This window comes from Erpetoichthys calabaricus, chromosome 6, assembly GCF_900747795.2.
Source record: "Erpetoichthys calabaricus chromosome 6, fErpCal1.3, whole genome shotgun sequence".
NCBI lineage: Eukaryota > Metazoa > Chordata > Cladistia > Polypteriformes > Polypteridae > Erpetoichthys > Erpetoichthys calabaricus.
In genome coordinates this window covers 25,459,260-25,481,662 of record NC_041399.2, presented here as the reverse complement: position 1 = coordinate 25,481,662, position 22,403 = coordinate 25,459,260, and the positions used below count along the sequence as shown (strand labels likewise).

General features: G+C 40.4%; 1 protein-coding gene across 1 annotated transcript in view; it reads left to right on the top strand.

Annotated features, from left to right (window-relative positions):
* ctnnd2a (catenin (cadherin-associated protein), delta 2a) overlaps positions 1–22,403 on the top strand; it is a 1,670,075-nt gene that overhangs the window by 1,487,326 nt on the left and 160,346 nt on the right. The window contains exon 16 of the mRNA XM_051929317.1: positions 4,548–4,733. Coding sequence (XP_051785277.1) covers positions 4,548–4,733 — 186 coding nt within the window. The remainder of the gene's footprint in view (positions 1–4,547; positions 4,734–22,403) is intronic.

Sequence of the window (22,403 nt, the reverse complement as noted above, 5' to 3'; positions counted from 1 at the left end):
TCAAGTCAGTCTTGTCATTTCTCTAACAAGAATGAAAACCCAAAAGTTGTAGTAAGAAATTCAGAAGCAATAGTCGGGAACCAGGAAATCTTTAGAGCAACAACTAAGACACAAACGAAATTTGTTTTCTTAGGTTATCTGCAAACTCAGAGGAGTGACACATCTGACACCTTGAGTTGAATAGCATTGTACGGCTACTGTAACTGTGCTGCGTAAGCACAACCATCGCATCATGAAATGGCGGTGCCCCAGGAAAAACAAAATGATGACGAAAAAGGTGCAAAATAATTTCTAATACCTAAAAAACAATTTCTAAAATGAAAGTAAGTGCAAAAATCTGATTTGGTATTCCAAAAAAAAAAAAAAACTATAATGGAAATAACTGTTGAGAAAGAAAGTGTTAAATGAGTTTTCAAAAAATGCCAAACATACATAATTAAAACTATCAACAACAAACAAAAAGCTACTGTGAAAACTTTCTCTGCCATAAATGAAAAAGAAAATTGAGTGAGAGTTAAAAAGAAAAAGGTTACAGTCAAAGATATTGTGCAGAAGTCAAAACCAGGAAATCCAAACTAACACAATAACTAATAACTAAGCACAAAATGTTTACCAGACTTAATCACAAGGTCAAAAAATGCTCTGTTGACAACTGGGAAACCCATTTTGACTGTTTAGAAATTTTCTTTTGTGTTTTAAATATTGTTTTTTCCCTTAGGAGAGTTTTTAAAAGCTTAATTTTGCAGCTTCATTTTCATGTACTGTATGTGTTTAATTTTTTTTTTCTGTGATTAAGACAGTGTGGAGTGCTGCCCGGACACAGACAGGTAGACATGTTTAAAAGCACCACCACACGTTTATTTACAATGCTATTATTTACAACTGTGCACACAACCCCCAAAACTCCCCCAAAGTCCAGGCCTTCTTGCCAATGCCTCTCTTTCTCTGGTCCGCCTCTCGTCCTCCCGACTCCAGCCCTCGAATGGAGGGAGGCGGCCCCTTTTATCCCCACCCGGATGTGCTCCAGGTGCCTCCCAATTAGCTTCCGCCTGGTGTCCCTGGCCTTCTTCCCCTCAGTACTTCCGCCACACCCGGCCAGGGCTCCACAGGCATCGGGGCGCCCCCTTGGTGGTGACCACGGGCCCCTATAGGGTTGAGCTTCCAAGCTCAGTTCCCGTGGTCCCCAAAGCAACCAGGGTGGTCGGCCCCTCGTAATCTGGAGGAGACGTAATCCCTCCTCCGGTCTTTCCGGGCATCCCGGCTGGGTACCACTCCCAGCCGCTTGCCACAACAGGTTTAATTATCTTTAGCGCGTCACAGTTTTATAGGCTGCTACAGGCCAATAACGGTTCCTGCGAGATCCTTCATGTTGCTGGTGTACACCTTCCTGATGCAGCAGCATGTCTGAGACATGGATTCACCCAGTAAACAAATACTCTTGGAAAGTTTCCAGTATTGAGGTGTTGGCTCTTGCTGTTTCATTTTTGACTTGATCCTTGTCTTGGTGTTTTAGCTCTGGTTGCATTGTAGAATTGTTGTGAATGACTCCTTGCAGTGATTATGGTTAAGCCCTCTGGTTTAAATAAACAGGTTGCAGTGGTCAGGAAAGTGTACGCTTAGTTTTCAAATTTATTCCCAGGACAAATAAAAGTCTTTCTAAAAGAAATGTGCATCTTCTGATTTACTACTTTTACCGTCCAAGCAATGCTCTCTAACACAGAGTGCCAGTAGTCAACTGGGGTGGTCAATTTGGAAAAAGGACAGGCAGTATGTGTTTTGAGCTGCAGATCTTTTGGGCCTCTCTGCGTTTTTTGTCTCTGACATAACAACCCCAAAAGAATGTTTTTTTCTGCTAGGTAACAGCACAGTCAAAAATCTTGGACATCAAATATCGCACGCTGCCATCTGAAATCTCTGGAAGATAATAACATAGGATGCAACTTTCAGGTATCACTTGGTGACAACACAGTGTCATTGATAATAATAATTAAGAAGTGCCCCTGCTAAACAAAATGTTTAATTTTTATAATATTTGACATAACATACTGTAAGTACAGTGGTGCAACAATAAAGCCTGTAATGACAGAAGCCTTCAAATCATTGTTAAGATGAATATCCTTCCTAAGCTTCTCTTTTTATTTCAAAACAGTCCAATATACATCAATAAATCATTTTTAAGCAATTAGATTCAACCATAATCTCATTTATTTAGAACCTAAAACACCCACGTATCTAAAGAGCGACCCTACAAAGACCTAAGGCAGAAGGTGGCATGGCTCTACCTAACTTTCAGTTTTATTACTGGGCAGCAAACATACAAATTATAAAAACCTGGACACAAATAGATGAACATACACAGGCTTGGTCCGAAATAGAAATAAAATCCTGCAGTACTTCTTTATATTCCCTTCTTTGTGCCCCAATAAATGCAAGTTATCACCAATATACTAATAACCCAATTGTGCTTCACTCACTCAGAATATGGAACCAATGTAGGAAGCATTGTAAGATGGAGAATGTTTTATCTGTGGCACCTCTGCAAGAGAATCACCTTTTTCAACCCTCGCAAACATACGCAGTTTTTAATATCTGGAAAACATTTGGGATTAAATTACTCAGAGATCTTTATATAGACAACATCTTTGCATCCTGTGAACAATTATATTCCATATTTAACTTTCCAACAACACATTTCTTTCACTATCTTCAAATTAGAAACTTTGTTAAACAGAACCTGCCCGATTTTCCTCATATCGTACCTTCCTCTATGCTGGAAAAAATATTGCTCAGTTTCAAGGACTCAGACAACATTTCTGCAATATATAAAATTATTTTACAGTCCCTCCTTTTCAAAGATCCAAGAGGACATTGGGAAAAAGATCTCTCCCTCAACATATCAGAAAAGGAGTGGAAGGTAGCAATGCAGAGAATTCACTCGACCTCCATATGCGCAAAGCATACAATTATTCAACTCAAAATTATCTATCGTGCACATCTGTCTCGCATGAAATTGTCCAAAATGTTTCCAGGACAAGATCCAACCTGCAAATGCTGCAATCGAGCTCCAGCCTCACTGGGTCACATGTTCTGAGCCTGCACCAAATTAACATCATTTTGGACCAAAATTTTGAAGTGCCTTTCAGACAGCCTTGGTGTCCCAGTCCCTCCTAACCTACTAACAGCTGAGTTTGGTGTTCTTCCAGATGGGCTTAAAGTGGAGAAGGACAAACAACCTGTGATTGCCTTCACTACACTATTGGCACGCAGAGTTATTTTGCTAAACTGGAAGAATCCTAACTCTCCTCTTTTAAGTCAGTGGGTAACTGATATTTTATACTGTTTGAAATTGGAAAAAATCAAATTCTAACTTAGAGGATCTGTGCAGAACTTTTTCAAAACCTGGCAGGATCTAATCTTAATACATAATTCGCCAGCCAACTCACTCACTCACTCACTCACGTCCGTCCGAAGCCGAATGCGCAGTCGCCTTCTGCACAGCTGCCCGAAAAACCTTACGAGACCGACATCCAACCCCAGCGGATTTACAGCCGCAAAAATTCAAAGAGAAAGGCGACTTCGATTAAAGCTCTAGAGGCCTGAAAGGTGATTTCGACTACAACTCGAGGCTTAATTACGCATTCTGATTCAATTACGCATTCATTCAATACACCTATATCAGGTTTATTACTATTCCATATTGGACTTGAACATTCATCATTCAATATTATACTATAGGCCTGGAAAATTCATCAACTAACAGTACAAGCCTGTACAGTAATGAGTAAAGTGGACTACAATCATTACAAAACAACTTTTTCGTTACTTATCATTTGTTCTTCATACACTGCTGACACAAACTTGTGCCCGTTTCATCTTACATTGTCGAAACGGGCTCTTTGTCTAGTCAATAATATTTTAGAATAAGCTCTTAAAGCACTGAGGAAGTAGATTCTCTTCCCATTTCTTTTTCTTCTCCATTTATCTGTATCCATCTATTAAACTAATCAATTTATTTATTTTTACTATTTTTAAGTTTTACTCCGTTGGCCATGCTCTCTTTCTCAGGAGTGGGGGTTGATTTGTTTTCAATCCTATTTTTTGTAAAAATTGATCTAAGTGTATGGAATGATGACAATAAAATCAATAAAATTAAAAAATAAATAAATAAAGAAGCCTTCAAATCGTGACACCTCCAATTGAAGAAGAATCAGTTTATTTGGATACAGGTGTAGATAGCATTTCAAGACAAAAGTGGCTAAGAGCTCAAGTTATACTGTAGATTTAAATCTTCAATTGAAAGTCTTCTTATAAGACAAGCCTTCTCCATTGCTTTCTGTCATTTTTGCAAATCATGCTCAGCCAGTTTTTGGCTCACGTCTGCTGGGCACAGCCACTCTAAAATACCTAATTTCAGCAGCAAAGAAGAGCTGACTGTTCATATACACCAAAAAAAGAGTATTTTAGCACAGAGTGAAAATTTAAATTGACCACTACTCAAATAGTAACTAAACTATTTTTCCTTTTTCCTTCATTTCCTTTCTTTATAGACCATTGAAAACTGTGTGTGCATCCTGAGGAACCTCTCTTACCGCTTAGCAGCAGAAACATCTCAGGGACAGCAGATGGGAACGGATGAACTTGATGGATTGCTTTGTGGAGACGCCAATGGAAAGGATGTTGAGAGTTCAGGATGTTGGGGAAAAAAGAAGAAGAAAAAGAAGTCACAGGACCAGGTGAGAATCTAATCCATTAGGAGATGTTTGTGCTTTTAATCAATGTTTTACTTGCTCTAAGCCTCTTTTGGCTACAGTTGAGTGGTTCAGTGATTACACACTCTTACATAACCCTACAGGTGCCATCATCCACAATTTTTAAAACTAAAGGAGGAATGGTTATCAGGTGCCACAAACAAACCACTGTGCTGAAATTCTCATGGACTAGCTGGTTCTGGTGATTACACCCTTCAAAATCCCGTTGATTGGATGTTACAAACATAAATGTGTTCTTCAAAACTGACAACATACACATAAAGATCCAGTTGCCCTAACCAAACAAATCTGAAATACTTTTTTTGAGACAAGACTCCTTTCTATTGACCACAGACATTACAAATCAAGTGGTTTGGCGATTGCACTCCTCAAAGTAAAACATACAGTGTGAGTCAGAATTATGTTAACATTTGAATGGCGGAAACAGTTTTTTCACAAAACATCCATATGTGCAAGATGATTTATAGGAATGTCTCAACCTGTTTGCCATCATGTTCAACACACAAACAACAACAAGCAACAGTACCATTTAAAGCCCGGACACACATTTCGTGGGGAATAGATGATACCGCAGTCCGTATTTTGTCCTTCAGGTCATTGATACCACAAAATTTCCTGCTGTACATGCACTCCTTCACCATACCCCATAACCAGAAATCACAGGGTGTCAAATCAGGGGAGCGTGGAGGCCATGGCAATGGTCCACCACAACCTGTCCATCGACCTGGAAAGGTGTGGTCGAGATAAAATTAATCCATTAGTGTTAACATAATTTTGACTCACCCTGTATAGTCTACAAAGCCTCATCTGTTTGATATTACAAACCTGAAAAGTTTAATGATAGCCCTCCCCAGAATTAAACAAATACAGTCCTGACAGTCCAGGTGCCTATTTAGTAACCAGAGGGTTTGGGTAATCATTCGTCTGAGGATAAAGTCCACATACTGTAGGAGTCCTCAAAACTCAATTGACCAGTTGAAACACACATTTGTTTACCTAATAGCTAAGCTGTCCAAGTATCTCCAACCAGATACTTCTTAAAGTTTGTCAAGGTTTCTGCTTCATCTACATGTCTTGTGTAAAAGAATCAGTCTCAACACACGAAAAAGGTTTGGGGCAGCCACCCGTATATTGTCCCTGGCTGCAAAAGGGTATAGAAATACAATGAGATGTGTTCTCATTGAGTTCCAAAACTGAACTGCTCAAGCACTGATATGATGGCGGCTTTAAAGGGCATTCATGGCACCGGAACCGGAAGCAACATCATTCGTGGCACTGGAACCGAAAGTGATGTCATTCATGGCGCCAGAAGTGCTGTCATTTGTGGCCCCGGAACCGGACGTGACGTTGTTGATGATATATCAGGTAGGTTTTCCCATATCTGGCCTGCAGAGATAACAGAAGTAGGTTTATCACACCATGCCACCCCCTGGCTTAGTGGGTAATTACCTTCACTCAGTCCACTCCTACTCACACGTTTGTGACACTTGTTAGTTTGTTCGAGATTTCCACAACTCTTTGCATAAAGATATGCTTCTTGGCTGAAGCCTTAAATGCACTTCCCCTTAATTTTCACCGAATTCTGCAGGATGTACTTTGTCAATGAAGACCTAGACTTGGTCCCCCCACAGTCTCCTCTGCTTGACACTAAACAGGTTTCATTCTCTGCGTCTGTCACAGTAGGACATGTCTTTAAGTCCCAGGATGCATCTGGTTGCTCTCCTCTGCACAGCTTCAGGTGCTGCTAAGTCTTTCTTGTACTGTGTTGACCAGAACTGCACACGACACTCTTACTAGTGCATTACATAGTTGTAAGAATAACATCTCGTGATTTGAATTAAACAGTTTTTTATTATTGTGAGACACACCCAGACACCACCAGACTGAGACCACATCTTTATAAAAAGCACACGTTTGATTTTCTTCACTTCGCACAACACACAGTGCTCCTAACACAGGCCTCTTCCACAATGTCCTTGGACCGCCTTTCCTCTCTCCACGGGAGCTTCGTCTTGCTCCCACTCCCGACTCTAGCTCCCAGACTGTAGGAAGGCGACCCCTTTTATGTTCACCCGGACGTGCTCCAAGTGCTCGATGATGCTATTCCGGCAGCACTTCCTGGTGTGGCGGAAGTACTGCTCTTGCACCCGGAAGCACTCCGGGCGTCCCTGGAAGAATCTTCCTCCATCTTCCCGGGTGTGGCGGAAATAAATGTTTCCCAGGCTCTCTGAGGCTTGGGGCACCCCCTGGTGGTGGCCACAGGCCCCAATGGCCTTAAGCCTCCTTGCTCCTCTCTCATGGTCCTCTCAAGATCCAGGGCTGTTGCCCCCTTGTGGCCCGGGGGACGTATATGCCACCTCCCGGTCCTTCCAGGCGTCCCGGCTGGCTCTGACCCCCAGCCTCCTGTGACATTATATAAACTAACATTTCGTTTGCCAGTTTAATAGCTTCTGCATATTGCTTAGACAATGTAAACTTTGTGTTACTATAAACCCCTAAATCCTTTTCCGAGGTTACTTTCTACAGGACAGTGTCTCCCATTGTATATTTAAAATCTAATGACTGCTCACCTTAGAAGTGCCTACATGCTCCTGAATGTCCCGTTACCTGACACTGCTGATTGCAGTCATCTAAAGCATACTTTTCAAAATTGCACTTTTCAGGAAAAAACACATACTGTAGCTCTCAGTGTTAAAGACCTGAGGGGTTCTGATTATTATGATTCTACTTATTGAGAGACACAATTGAAGAAGGTTGTGCAGCTGAAACACTGTGTCTCAAACCTTTTCTATTTTTTTTTAGCAGGGAACTAGCCTTTGCTTATTTATTATTTTTGCAGCATGTATATTTAATGACTGGGGTCAGCCTTATGTGTCACCTTTACTCAGAATAAAATGCCCAAAAGAAAGATCTTCATTGGGGTAAAAGAAGGAGAAGCATGAAATACAAGGGAAGTACAATGTACCAGCAATCCTATCCTCTCTTCAGTCACCTCTTACTCTATCATCTCAACTCCAAGTTCTGGGGCTAAATGAATCGGAGTAGCTTTATATGCAAGCCCAGGACTTACCTTCCAGGTCACTGGAAACTCCAAGAAAGGCTTGAGCTCATTTTCCAGAGTTTCTTCAGCATGTTTCCCTTTCTACATAAAAGGCCAGGCCCCAAAGCTTTTGTGAATCATTGTGTTGCCACAATAGGGTTAGGCTTCTGTGCCTTCCAGTTAGTGCCCTGAGAGGAATTGTGGGAAAGGTGCACTTGACACTCTAACCTTGTTACAGAGCTATTGGGCTTACCTTGCCCTGACCTTTAATTTTAGCCTCTTTACCCCTCAGCCAGTCATAATATATGTACTTCATTACATACATATATAGTATAATATAGAGTATATTATAGTATATAGTATAGTATAGTACAGTATTTTAAATATATATATATGTTGTGATATATGGCCGGCAGTTTATCCCGGCCAATACCCCCAGGCCGCCAGATGGAGCCCTCCCTGCAGCATGGAGGTGCCCCGAATGCCAGCAGGGAATCATGGACAATGGAGTCTCTATGCACAGCCCTGCTGGATACCATGGGAGCTGCAAGGAGGCCCAGGGACTTCTATTTGCCTTATAACCCGGAAGTACTTCCCAGTCGAGGGGACAGAGGCAATGACATACTTCCGAGTTGAAGAAAAGGAGTTTTCATCCGACCCGGAAGTATTGCAAAGTCACATGGACAGAGAGAGAGAGAAAACACTTGCGGGTCAAGGACTATAAAGGACTATGGGAAACCCCAGCAGATCGAGCCGAGTTGGGAGGAAGGGTGACTGAGCTGCTGGGAGGATTGTATTATTGATTATTAATTGTTTATTAAGTATAGTGGAGGTGGAGGGAGCTTTGTGCACATTTATTATTATAATAAATTCATTTTGGAATTTTATCTGGTGTCTGGCGTCTGGTCCGAGGGTTCAAGGGAGCGATAGCGCCCCCTATCTGTCACAATGTGTGTGTATCTGTGTGCGTGTGTTTGTGTAATTTCTATAGTTCAATTTCATTATAATACTACTGGTACATTGAATCACAGTGGATTTAATTTAGCTTTTTAGACAAAGTGAAAATAGTTCTCTAATAGCAGTCTAAATGAATTATATATGTAAAAGTTAAAATAATTAATAGCATCATTATTCTCCCCCTTTAGTAGAAGTATATAGTAGAAGTGAGTGTGTGCACAGGTCTCTCTCTCTCTGTCTCTTCTTCAGATTAGCACATCTGCACACTGCCATTTTCCTCCATTCTTTGCCAAACTGCTCGAGCTCTGTCAGGTTGCATGGGGATTTTTCAAGTCCAACCACAAATTCTCAGTTGGGTTGAGACCTGGACTTTGACTCAGCCACTCCAGGACAGTTACATTGTTGTTTTTAAGCTTTAGCTTTATGCTTGGGGTTATCGTCTTGCTGGAAGACAAATCTTTTCCCAAGCTGCAGTTTTCTTGCAGAGCGAATCAGGATTTCCCTCCAGGATTATCCTGTATTTTACTGCATTCATTTTACACTCATAAGCCTTCCAGGGCCTGCTGCAGAGAAGAATCCTCAAAGCCTAATGCTGAGACCGCCATACTTCAGCAAGGGATTGGTGTGTTAGACTTAAACCAAACATGATGTTTAGCCTGATAGTTTCAGGCACATCTGGCCACCAAATTTTCTTCCGTCTTATTTTAGAGTCTCCCATATGCCTTCCGGCACTCTATGCGAGATGCCATGTGTGTTTCTTAACAGTGGCTTTCTCTTTGCCACTCTCCCTTAAAGATGTGACTGGTGAAGGACACAGGCGACAGTTGTCCGCACAGTCTCTCCAAACTCAGCTACTCCTTCAGAGTTCTCAGAGGTCTCTTGGTGGCCTCCCCAAATTGTCTGTCTTTTTCTTACACGATCACTTTTCAGTTTTCATCAACGGCCTACACTAAGCAGATAGGGAACGAACAGCACACAAGAGTTATCCCATATCTCTGCTGCACACCCACAACAAATCTATTTTGTGTTTTATACTGTATTTGTAATTCATTTAGATTATTTCGCAGTGATCTTTTTTCACTTTTGACATTAAAGATTCTTTCTCTGTAGATCAGTGTCAAAAAAGCCAAATTAAATCTGCTGGGTATGACATTAACCTGAATCCAGCCCCAGCATGTAGGCCCTACAACTTGCAGGGAAAAACCTGGGTGTTGGTGGCAGAATTGACACTCCAGCCACCATAAAAAAACCTCCCACTGTTCCATTCTAGCTGAACTAGAGTGGTGCTGAGATGGCACCCGTCACATGGTGGCACTCGGGTCCTAATCTGGGATCCTGAGGTGTTTTGTCATGTGGTGGGTGCAGCAATGTGCTGTGTCAGCGCCTGCTCCTGACCTCTCTGTGATTCAATGTTGTGCAGACAAAGAAATGTGAAAACACTTTTTATAGGCACTGTAGAAAATCTACTACTTTGGGGTGTGAAATGAAAACAGTTGGCTCTGTAGCCGTCCTTTTGTTAATCTATTTTGTTTCAACTCAAAAAGTAAAATTTGATATTGCACTATCTTAGTCCTGCAAGCATGAATAATTGGGCTTGTTGAAACAGTTTTTATTTTTATTCAGTGTCATCAATAAAAAGAACCTTATAAGCAAAAAGGATGCTGTGGGGAAAAAAAGTATTATCTAAGGCAAACACAGAAGGCAGCATTTTGTTATTATTATTCAATAATTACCCACCGAGGAAGCTCTAGATAGCCATCCTTAAACTTGCTAGTATTTTCCCTTACTAGACCTCCATATCTCCCTGTGGATGAATTACCTGGAAAACCGGAGAAGAGTCATCATTTGTCTCAAAGGCAACGGGCCTGGGACCACAAGCTTTTACCGATGGTCCTTCTTAGGCACCACAGTCACTGTGCTGGCTGGTATTGTCCTAAGAAACAGAGTTGGAAAGGTCGGGTGACGTCTCAGTTTTAAAGGAGTTGTAACAGATAGAGGCATTGTCGACCCCTTGAACCCTCAGACCAGACGTCAGACACCAGATAAAAGTCCAATAATAATATTTATTATAATAATAAAGTGCACAAAGCACCCTCCACTCCACAATACTCAATAATAAATCAATAATCACTACACTAATCAATTCCTCCACACTCCTAGACGCGTTGCCACCCTTCCACCCAGCTCAGCTCAATAGTCTGGTGTTTCTCTGAGTCTTTTATAGTCCTTGACCCGGAAGTGTTTCGCCCTCTCTGTCCACGTGACTAGGAACACTTCCGGGTCAGAAAAAAATCCTTTTCTTCACCCCGGAAGCACATCATTCCTCTTGTTCATGTGACTCTGACATACTTCCGGGGCGTAGGGAAAATAATTATTGCTCCTCCCTGCAGTGCCTTCTAGCGGCCCCCGTGGTATCCAGCAGGGTTGTAAAGAAAAACTCCAAACTCCATAATTCCCTGCTGGCATTCGGGGTACCTCCATACTGCAAGGAGAGCTCCACCTGGCGGCCTGGGGGTATTGGCCGGGATAAATGGCCAGCCACCTATCACAGAGTGTAAAGGCAGAGGTTTTGTGATGATTTTATGTTTTAGCTTGCCATTTTGGTTTAAGCCATGCCTTACATATGTAATTCTTCTTTGTGTGTTAAAATTGTAAAATCAAAAATAATGCAGTCATTAATCTTAGAGTATTTGAAAACCCCCTTCTGGGTAAGACATTGTCCATACCTTTCATTATCTCTCCATTTTATGAACCTGCTTTCTCTGTCACGAGGTCATGAGTGTGATGCCCTGGTGCCAGCAGCTATGTGCAGCAATCCCTGTTGGAGCACCGGATAGTTTATGACCAAGAGGCACCATTAGCAAGTGAGGAGGCAGACCCGACTTTTAAGTGCCAAACAGTTATCAGTGTTTGTTAAAAACAAAGAATTGGAGTGTCACAGTGCATTAAGTATGAATAAACCCACTGTCACAAAATAAAAAGACAGAAACAAGCAAAAAGTGTTGGGGAATTCCCCGTATAATCTCCTGGATGCTGAGTAGTCAAATGTGACCGGTGTTCTGGTCATATGTAAGATATGCAGTTGGCAGTCTTGTACAGTTGGTAGCGTTCTTTTATATCATGAGAGAGGAAGTTACAACAAAGCAGAGGAACGGGAAATGACATGAAAAAGCAGAACAGGAAGTGATGTCTTGAAGATGTGACGTTATCAGATGAAGACAGAGGGAATGGCAGTGATGTTGTTGTTCGGGGCCAGAAGTGATGTTGTCAGATGGGTAGTGGAACTGCCTTCGTCTGGTTGGGATGTAAAAGAATCGTTATTCTTCCGTAGGTCCGTTGAAAAAGGGACAAAGGCGAAAGTATTTGTTTCCAACCCTCTATCTGTTGTACTTTCACTCACATTTGGACTTTTTGGCTGCCTCCTAAGCGCACGTGTGAGACACCACCTTAATAAAAAGTGTCTGTGTGTCAGTCTGGATGCTATGTCCCTATTATATGCCATTTGATATGGGATTTTAAAACATTAGAACAATCCAGACGAGAACAGGCCATTCAGCCCAACAAAGCTCGCCAGTCCTAGCCACTTATTTCTTCCAAAAAAACGAGTTTTAAAAGTCCCTAAAGTCTTACTGTCTACCACACTACTTGGTCGCTTATTCCAAGTGTCTATCATTGTTTGTGTAACGAAAAATTTCCTAATGTTTGTGCGAAATTTACCCTTAACAAGTTTCCAACTGTGTCCCTGCGTTCTTGATGAACTCATTTTAAAATAATCCAATCTTAATCCATTGGACTAATTCCCTTCATAATTTTAAACACTTCAATCATGTCACCTCTTAATCTTCTTTTGCTTAAACTGTAAATGCTCAGCTCTTTTAATCTTTCCTCATAATTCAACCCCTGTAGCCCTGGAATGAGCCGAGTCGGTCCTCTCTGGTAAAATCAGTGCTTATATTTTTGATGTGCCATGTGTTGGAATGAAAAATGTTGTTTATTTTATTACTGCATGCATTACAATATACAGGCCAATAGATGGTGCACTGCAAACTTTAACACTGAATGTGTCCAACAGACAGTAACTGCCAGATGGAGAGAAATCAGCTTATCCACCTTAATAAAAGGACAAGTGTGTGTGTGTGTGTGTGTGTGTGTGTGTGCCTGTGTATCTGTGTGTCCATCCGGTTGCTAGGGTTATGAAAAAAATGTAGAAGAAGGGTGGAAAAAATCAAACATGAAAATTAAAGTACCAAAAAAGGGTCTAAACATTGGTCTTGCTGATCTGTTCTGTTGTCCAACATTATATGCCTTGTGGAATAAGCACTCTGTTGGCGCCAACCCGACACAGGTGAAAATGAACAAAAAGATTTATTTTTCTTCGTCTGTGGGTTACGCCTCCCCCGTACCCACAGACACAACATAGTCCCAAAACACAAAACCAAAGAAAAACACCCACAAAAATCATTCTTCTTCCTGCACTCATCCCAGGCAGCTTTGTCGTCCTTGTCCTCCTCCCTACTCTGGCGCCCCAAGTAGTGGCTGCAGGCTCTTCTCATAGCCCACCAGGAAGTGCTTCAGGTGATAATTAACCTAATTCAGGCTGCACTTCCAGGTGTGGCTGCATTCTGGCCCACACGGGCTCGTTAAGCCGCACAGCTCCTCCCGGTGGTGGCCACGAATGTAAACCAGGAGGGCTGCCACCGCATCCCATGGCTGCTCCCCCAGTCCCAGTGTCAAAGGGGTGTCTCGGCCATCCACCACAGCCTGTAAGAGTAGCATATTAGCAACTTTTTTGCACCCACTTCGGCCACGTGAACAAGGTTTATAACTGTAAAGCTAATCACGGATTTCTTAGATCGTTGGTCAATGGATGAGTGAAAATAATGAAAAATCGACGTGCACGTTGGCAAACCAAAGCCCTGACACAACGAGGCTGAAGTTTCTAAACCAGGCCAATGTTAGCAACCACCACATTTTCCCAGCAAAACACTTTGACTGTAAGAATGGTCAGTTCCACGAGCGACGCCGAGAGGAAACCGTGAAACTGGGCAGTCCGATCTGATGAGGAAAAGGCAGACACAAAGAAAAGGGATTACACTAGAATAAATGGACAACCCACATATCAAATAAAAAAACATGAGGTCGACGTTGATTTTCTTTTTTCTGATTTTAACCCATCTTAGATAGGTAGCACATCTAGTAAATAAACTGACGAACAAATATCCAATAAAACTATGCCCATAAAACAGTTTCCACAGTGCAATAAGTGATTTAAAACAAAACCCATTGTTCATCTGTACTCCCTTTTGTTGTTAGGACACCAAATTATTAAATCCCTCTTGCAAAGTCCTCTGTATCCCACCTCCATTTGTAACCTCAGACCCTTATAATGCACCACCTCTCCCGACGAAGCCCTCAATAATCTCCTCCACCTCTGCCCTCACCGCGTGGATGCCGCAGGCCTCGGGATTTTGTCCCCACTTTCTTTTGTCACTTTCCTCCATTCTTCTTCTGCTCTCTGTGAAAATTCAGTAGACTCGAATTCTGCTGCACCATGGAACTCCACAATAGTCACCGGCCCTGCTCCCTCACATATCTCAGCAGAGGCGCTGCCATCCACTCTCAAACCATTCCTCTCTTACATTCGTTTTTCTTTCTCTCAACAACAACATCTGTACCCTACCTGATTTATACGGGGGCAACCCCAGCTGACACTACGTGGCGTGTCCATTGTAATTAACAAATTAAAGTGATCGCACAGGGTGATGTGTGAGCCACTCTTCAATGAAGGTTAAGCCACCGAAAAATGCACTAAAACTGCTAAAAGCGATACATTCTTTAACCCTATAAAACACTCCGCAACATGATCTCAAGCTGGAGTCTGTATACTCAGGTGTAAGGTGGAGAATTTCAACTTCAGGTTTTTGGTATGTGAAGTGAAAGTAAGGATAAGGGGACTAAAACACTCACAGGCAAGGGCAAAACTTCAAACAGACAGTGTCCGGTCTACGATTCTAATCAAGAAACAATGACCATTCTTCTGGTCCCTCCTGAATCCCCTTCTTCGATGCACGAGCTTGAGGTGCTATCACTAAATGCAAGGCAAGACTGCATCCTCAGGAGACCCTCACCTTGAATTAGTATGTGCGTCTGATCCCACATGATCTTTTCACATGTCTTGCCTTGCACAGTATGTGATTATAGCTCTGGAAAGAACATAACTACTATCAGTATTCATGAGCTACTTTTTGTCTCTTCTCCACAGGGAGCTCAGGGGAACGATTAGTTGTGCCATTTATGCCCCACAGCCTCCTCCAGATCAAAATAGCACAGCACCACTTTTTTTGAGGATTAACACAACGTCACTGTAGCCGCCAAAGTATAAGGCGAGTTCAAGCACGGGTAAAAGAAATCTCTCAGTCTATAAGTTCGTTTTAAAAATATTTAGTGAAAATTGAAAGCAAGTAATCCACACAAGAATAAAGAAAAAAGTAGTTACACACGTAGAATAAAAGGCAAAAAAAAAAGGAAAAATACATCTTCTCTAAACTTAGCTTTTCTTGAGAAACTTTAGCTATTTCTGTATTTAAAGGTTCTTAATTTCTTCTTCTGTATGCCTTAAGCATACGGCTTTGCACTTAAATGAGCGCGTTGTCTTATGAGTTACTTCACACACTCAAAAGGCCCATAGGCACAGTTTAAAACCATGTGCCCTCTACACCTTACACATGGCAAGGCTGGTCACTAACTGAGAATAATGTTTAGTCAGAGCTGTTAGAAATGGCAAGAATATACCAATTCTACTCAACGTAATGGGATTATAGGAACCTCCCATAGATTATGCATTGTCATCTAGTAAAATATTTAGATAGATAGATAGATAGATAGATAGATAGATAGATAGATAGATAGATAGATAGATAGATAGATAGATAGATAGATAGATAGATAGATAGATAGATAGATAGATAGATAGATAGATAGATAGATAGATAGATAGATAGAAAAGGCACTATATAATAGATAGATAGATAGATAGATAGATAGATAGATAGATAGATAGATAGATAGATAGATAGATAGATAGATAGATAGATAGATAGAAAAGGCACTATATAATAGATAGATAGATAGATAGATAGATAGATAGATAGATAGATAGATAGATAGATAGATAGATAGATAGATAGATAGATAGATAGAAAAGGCACTATATAATAGAAAGATAGATAGATAGATAAATAGATAGATAGATAGATAGATAGATAGATAGATAGATAGATAGATAGATAGATAGATAGATAGATAGATAGATAGATAGATAGATAGATAGATAGATAGATAGAGGCACTATATAATAGATAGATAGATAGATAGATAGATAGATAGATAGATAGATAGATAGATAGATAGATAGATAGATAGATAGATAGATAGATAGATAGAAAAGGCACTATATAATAGATAGATAGATAGATAGATAGATAGATAGATAGATAGATAGATAGATAGATAGATAGATAGATAGATAGATAGATAGATAGATAGATAGATAGATAGATAGATAGAAAAGGCACTATATAATAGATAGATAGATAGATAGATAGATAGATAGATAGATAGATAGATAGATAGATAGATAGATAGATAGAAAAGGCACTATATGATAGATAGATAGATAGATAGATAGATAGATAGATAGATAGATAGATAGATAGATAGATAGATAGATAGATAGATAGATAGATAGATAGATAGATAGATAGATAGATAGATAGATAGATAGAAAAGGCACTATATAATAGATAGATAGATAGATAGATAGATAGATAGATAGATAGATAGATAGATAGATAGATAGATAGATAGATAGAAAAGGCACTATATGATAGATAGATAGATAGATAGATAGATAGATAGATAGATAGATAGATAGATAGATAGATAGATAGATAGATAGATAGATAGATAGATAGATAGATAGATACTTTATTAATCCCAAGGGGAAATTCACAATTGTTACAATTCATTTATGAATCTTATGTAACTAGGAAGTGGCTCTTACAGTCACAGTCTCAAAACATGGCTGTATTATAATTTCTATTACTTTTTTTAAGCAGTAAAGGTTATTAATAATAGTGTTCTTGATAAATATTGATCAAACTGCAGAAAGGAACACGATTACCAAACTGACAGACAAGCCTACAAAAATCTCAAATTGAATTTCCCATCCTTATTCCAAAGATGAAACATGTGGAGAATCAAATTATTATTTAAAGATATCGAAAATTGACAGGTCCCAGAGGCAAATGACCATGCTGCGATATGTTACTAATCACAGGCGATTTGTTAAATCCTTATTAGCGTAGCGTCTTCGATAGATACAGTAGAGGTACTCATGAAATTGTGAGATATGTAATTCCAGGTGGGCATCTGCCATGGTTTGTGATATCATCCTTTAAAACAGTTGTGGTAGTTAGGGCTGCTTCTTGAAAGGTCCTCAATTCGAATCCCAACCAAGTTGCACTCCGTGTGGAGTTAATACATTCTCTAAATGGCGGCTTAAGGCTGATTCTCCTTCTACAGCCTATTAACCTGCATGCGGAAAGTCCAAAATGAACTCATATGATGAATGTGTGTGCATGAGTGTGCTTTAAAATGGTTCGGCAACCTACCAGTGGTTGAATCCCACCTTCAGCCAGTGCTGTCAGAGACACCAATAAGCCTAGCCTGCACATTTAAAGGATATCAATTTAAAAAGCGGGGTTGTTGGACAAAATCCTCCAGAGGTGCAGGGTTGAACGAGCAAGCTCTACGCATACTGCGATCTTAACCCAGGCTCCTTTGCCTGTGATACAGCACCTTGTCTACATTGTCTACAACTACAGACTCTCTTATTAACTTTTTTAATTTACTTTCTGTCTAACCAATTATCAACTGCAGCTGTTGCTGGCTTGTGAACCATGGAAAAAGCAAAAACTATTTGGTTTCTGTGAGAAGCCTGTAGATTTATTATTACAGTGCATGAGAGTGCCCGCCTGAAGGAAAAGGAAATGAACCGTTTATGATCTGAATTGTCACTTTGCCATTCTGTTTATACATTCTGTGTATAGTGCCCGGCCTCCAGTCTATTAAATTCAATAGCACTGACACAACCGAGTGGTTTTGGAAGTCTGTGCTGGAGTTTACTTCTCTCATCTGATGCTGGAGCTGTGTTTATTTTTTTTTTTCCCTGTTTCATTTTCTTCTGAAAATAATAAAATTCATTGCTATCCAAGATTGCTTGCAACAGTTAGAATTGGTTTACATAAGTAACAGGTGAATTAGCACTTTGTTTGGTGCTTTGTAATATATCACCTTGCTAAAATTATTGTTTATAAGAAACCACATAACATTTTTTATAGCAGCATACTGCATGCTGTGGAGAGGAGGGAGCTCTGTTTCACCTGTCAGCTGGGACGCCACAACTGTGAAGAGATATATACAGTTTATTAATGAAATTTATCAGTTGGTGGAAGTTTACACTTAATAACTTACACTTTTTCTATTAGTGGTTTAGACACAGTGATAGACAATTTCTTAATAAATAACCTAAACATACTTGCTGCAGTAAACTAAGTAATAATTCAGTTTATTCACAGCATAAGGATAGTTGAGGGTGGATATACAGTATTTAAGTACAGCAGATATATACTGTCAAATATTATTATCAATTATTATTATTATTTATTTATCAAATATTATACTGAGACAAGAGCCAGAAAAAGATTTGGGGCAGCCACCCATATAATTTTCCTGGCTGCAAAATGGAAATTTTGTAGCACAGATGTGCACTGGTTTGAGGTTGAAATGTTGGGTTTTTAAAGTGCGGCAGAGGAAGTGAGGTAGTTATGCCCAGAACCAGAAGTGACGTCATCAGGATCATCACAGAAAGGGGCATGTTCTGGACTGGAAGTGACGTCATCAGACTTCTGACTGGAAGGGGCGTCTTCTGGACTGGAAGTGACGTTGTGAAGCTCTTGACCGGAAGTGACATTATGAAGCTTTTGACCGGAAGTGACGTTATGGGGACCAGGCGAAATTTCCCATAATGGGTCTGCGGTGGAAAAAGAGAAAGGATCAGTGCACCTCGCCACCCCCTGGTCTGGTGTGGAGTTTCCTTCCTTTGAGCCCTTTAGCTGCCTCCCTTGCGCACGTGTGTGACAATACATATACAGGTATATAGATGAAGGACGATAACAAACAACACAAAACATAGATTTATGTTAGTTTGACCTTTTTTTCTCCTGTAGTGTTCTGTTAGTAAATGGGCTGATAAACTTTTTGAGCAAAAACTGGGAGATGCCTATAAAAAAAAACAAAAGAAAAAAGCAAAATGAAACTGAAGCCCAATACAAGAGCCAATAACTATGGTCAAGATAATAAGAGAGTCAAAACCGAAGGTACACACGAGAAAAGGGCACAGTGATAAACTTTGAAATCTTTAGATTTTTAGTATCCTAAGATTGGATAAGGATTTGCACTCATAGCCTTCCTTTTATCTCGTCAGTTTGATTAGGCCTGGATCCTGACCTCCAAGGTCACACTCCTAGCAACACTGGAAGTGGACCTAACAGCGGAATTGGACATTGACGGCCTTTAAGGACCCAAAAACATACCAAATCATGACATATAGAAAAGGGCACATAACATATGAATTCTGATCTTTCCATTAATGTGGTCAAGACAGATAAGTTTGTTAGCTAGTTATTAAGTTTCTAACATGTGCACTGCAATGATGGCATAGTCTACAATGGTTTACCTCACACACAGCTCCTGCTTGCGTGTGTGTGTGTGTGTGTGTGTGTGTGTGTGAAGTTGCTCTGAACTTCTGTACTGGATTTAGGAAGAGAAGCTTCTAACAGCTGAAACTTACCTTTCACAAAAGTTATTACTTTTAAGTTACAATAATACCTTGTGACGGGGTGAAACAGACCAGGGATGCCAACAAAATGCTGGGGTGCCACTTGCACTGTTTAATCACAAAAACAAAATAAAAGAAATAGTGCTAGAAGGCAGTCAGGTCATTGAGGCTTCATTAACCCAAGTGACACACTTCAGTGGGACCTTTGTCTCCAATGAGATTCAGATTGAACACCTCTACTTTTATGGCATTCACGTCAGAACACTTCTTCGTGTGTTGTGGAGGGGCTAGGCATTATCCTGGGATGCCTTCTAGGAACTCTGGTGGAGAGAGTAGAATTGGTTAGTGCCAGTGCCCTCTCTCATCCCAAGGCGGTTCCTTTTTGGTTCCTTTTGGAGCCTGGATGGTGATTCCCAGGCTTGTATGCTTGACAACCAATAACCGGAAAACATTAGCGGGCTTTAGTCTAACTATTATTTTACAATTAACAGTTATCTAAATCAAAATAGGTGTACTTGGGCTTTGGTACATACTGTAGGTGGACTCTGGGCATAGACAATGCTTTGTTCCAGTTCTTCTGGGTTGGCTTTCTATGGCACATGTGGAAAGATGTTAAGTGCGCTTTTTCTTTCTTGTTCAGGAGTTCTTCTACTGCTTTGCCTTTGTCGCACCTTCTGGTTGTAGGCAGTATGGCAGGTATTCTGTGAGGTCCTCTTTTGTTAACACACAATTTACATCTGTTAGGTAGTCAGTGACAAGTCAACTCCCATCTTTAGCAAGACAAACACGTTGCTTTACATGCGATCTCTCTCTTGCTCGTGCACCTTGCTTTACCATACGTGTCACGCTTGTCTAACTCTGATACTGAGTTTTACACCAGTCTTTGTTACAGCCACACCCTAGGTGTCCTACCATGGAGCAGAGTTACGACCAAGCCAAGAGCAGGGAAAGCATATACTGAAGGGAGAGCACAGATACAGTGCTGAGAGTGGATTGTAAAGGAAAGAGGAGACACTTTGCCATTGGTTTCTTGGGTACACATAGGCCCAACCTTTATTCCCATCAATGATGCGAATCATTGAGTTATGGTTCTTTGTGCACTGACCATATGTTTGAACAGCACATCACATCTCTGAATATTATTTTGCCTGTGATTGATCAGGCTTATCAGATAAGACCCAGAAATTGCATTCCAAAGAGGACCTGTGAGCTAAAGTTAAATGTCAATGAAAAAGGGTCTGGCAGCCACCTCTTAAGCAGAAGACTCGTGTGCTTTTTCTTTCTCAAAGCAAAGCAAATGGCTGATGCCAGTCTGTCCAACAGCACATGTATCATTTCAAAATTTTAAGTTTTTATTTTGCAGAATGAAGAAAGTAGCAAACCAGTACCAATTTGAGATTTGCATAGAAAAATAATATTGATAGAATGATCTATTACGAGTCAATCAGCAAGTTTTAATTTTCTTTTACTGGGCAAAACAAAAACTCACTTTGGCACTCTTTATAACATTTACTGGTGCTGTACAAAGTTTTAATTATAAAACTTTCATAAGATAAGGAACTATCAGTGAATTGAAGAACTCTTTTCTTCACTTAAACCCATCTGACACACACTGTAAATGTGCATCGGCATCCGCTTGTGACTACCATAATTCTTTTAACTTGGCACAGCAAAATGTAGTCTTCTTTTCTATTTATGTTTTGAAATATACAAATTATTGAAATACGTACTATCTATGCTGCTCATCTAAGAGGAGTTAAAATCTTAATAATCAACATAGACCTCAGAGTTAATGTTTGCTGTGCAACATGCAATGCACAGTTCCCTGTTATATGCCATTTAGTATTGGATTCATGAAAGCAGTGTTAAAGTTTGTGACGTGCCATCTGTTGGAATGACAAATTGCAATGCATTTTATTACAAAAAATGTTTGTGGTGTGCCATCTTTTTGAATGACAGAGACATAGCAATGACAGAGACGGATACACAGACACACACACAGACACTTAATATTTATATTAAAATGGACTAGTGTGTGACTTTAGAGCAGGGGTGTCCAACTCCGGTCCTGGTGGTCCGCAGTGGCCGCAGGTTTTCATGCTAACCATCTTCATAATTAGTGAGCCGTTTTTGCTGCTGATTAACTTGTTTTGCTTTCATTTTAATTGATGTCTCTCAGACCCCTTAGTTGTCTCTTTTTCCTTAATAAGCAGCCAAACAATAATGAGACACAAAACAAGCCGCCACATGACCAGCTAACCTGGAAATAAAGAAAGGTGAAGATCTCGGTCATGTTGGTCTGCTCAGGTCACCAAAACATCTTGACGGTGGTCTTAGAATAAACAGAAAATCAACAGTCGGCTGTGGTAGAATGAGAGCAGCAACAAGTCATGATATTCAATAACGGCTTTAATTAACAGCATTAAGAAACTGGTTGGCGTGAAATTGGCTGGAGTTTGACGTTCTAGTTTAGCTGGTCACCTGTTGGCATGTTTTACGTCTCATTTCTGTTTGGCTGCCATTTAATGAAGAAACGAATCAAATCAGAGGACTGAATCCTTAAAAAATTAAAATGAGGGGAAAGGAGCTAATTAGCAGTTAAAACTGCTCAGTGATTAGGAAAAGAGTTAGAACGAAAATCTGAAGCTACTGTGGCCTACCAGGACCAGACTTAGGCACCACTGCTTTAGAGGTAGTAGTAGTACAGCAGATTCATAAAGTATTTAGACCCCTTCAC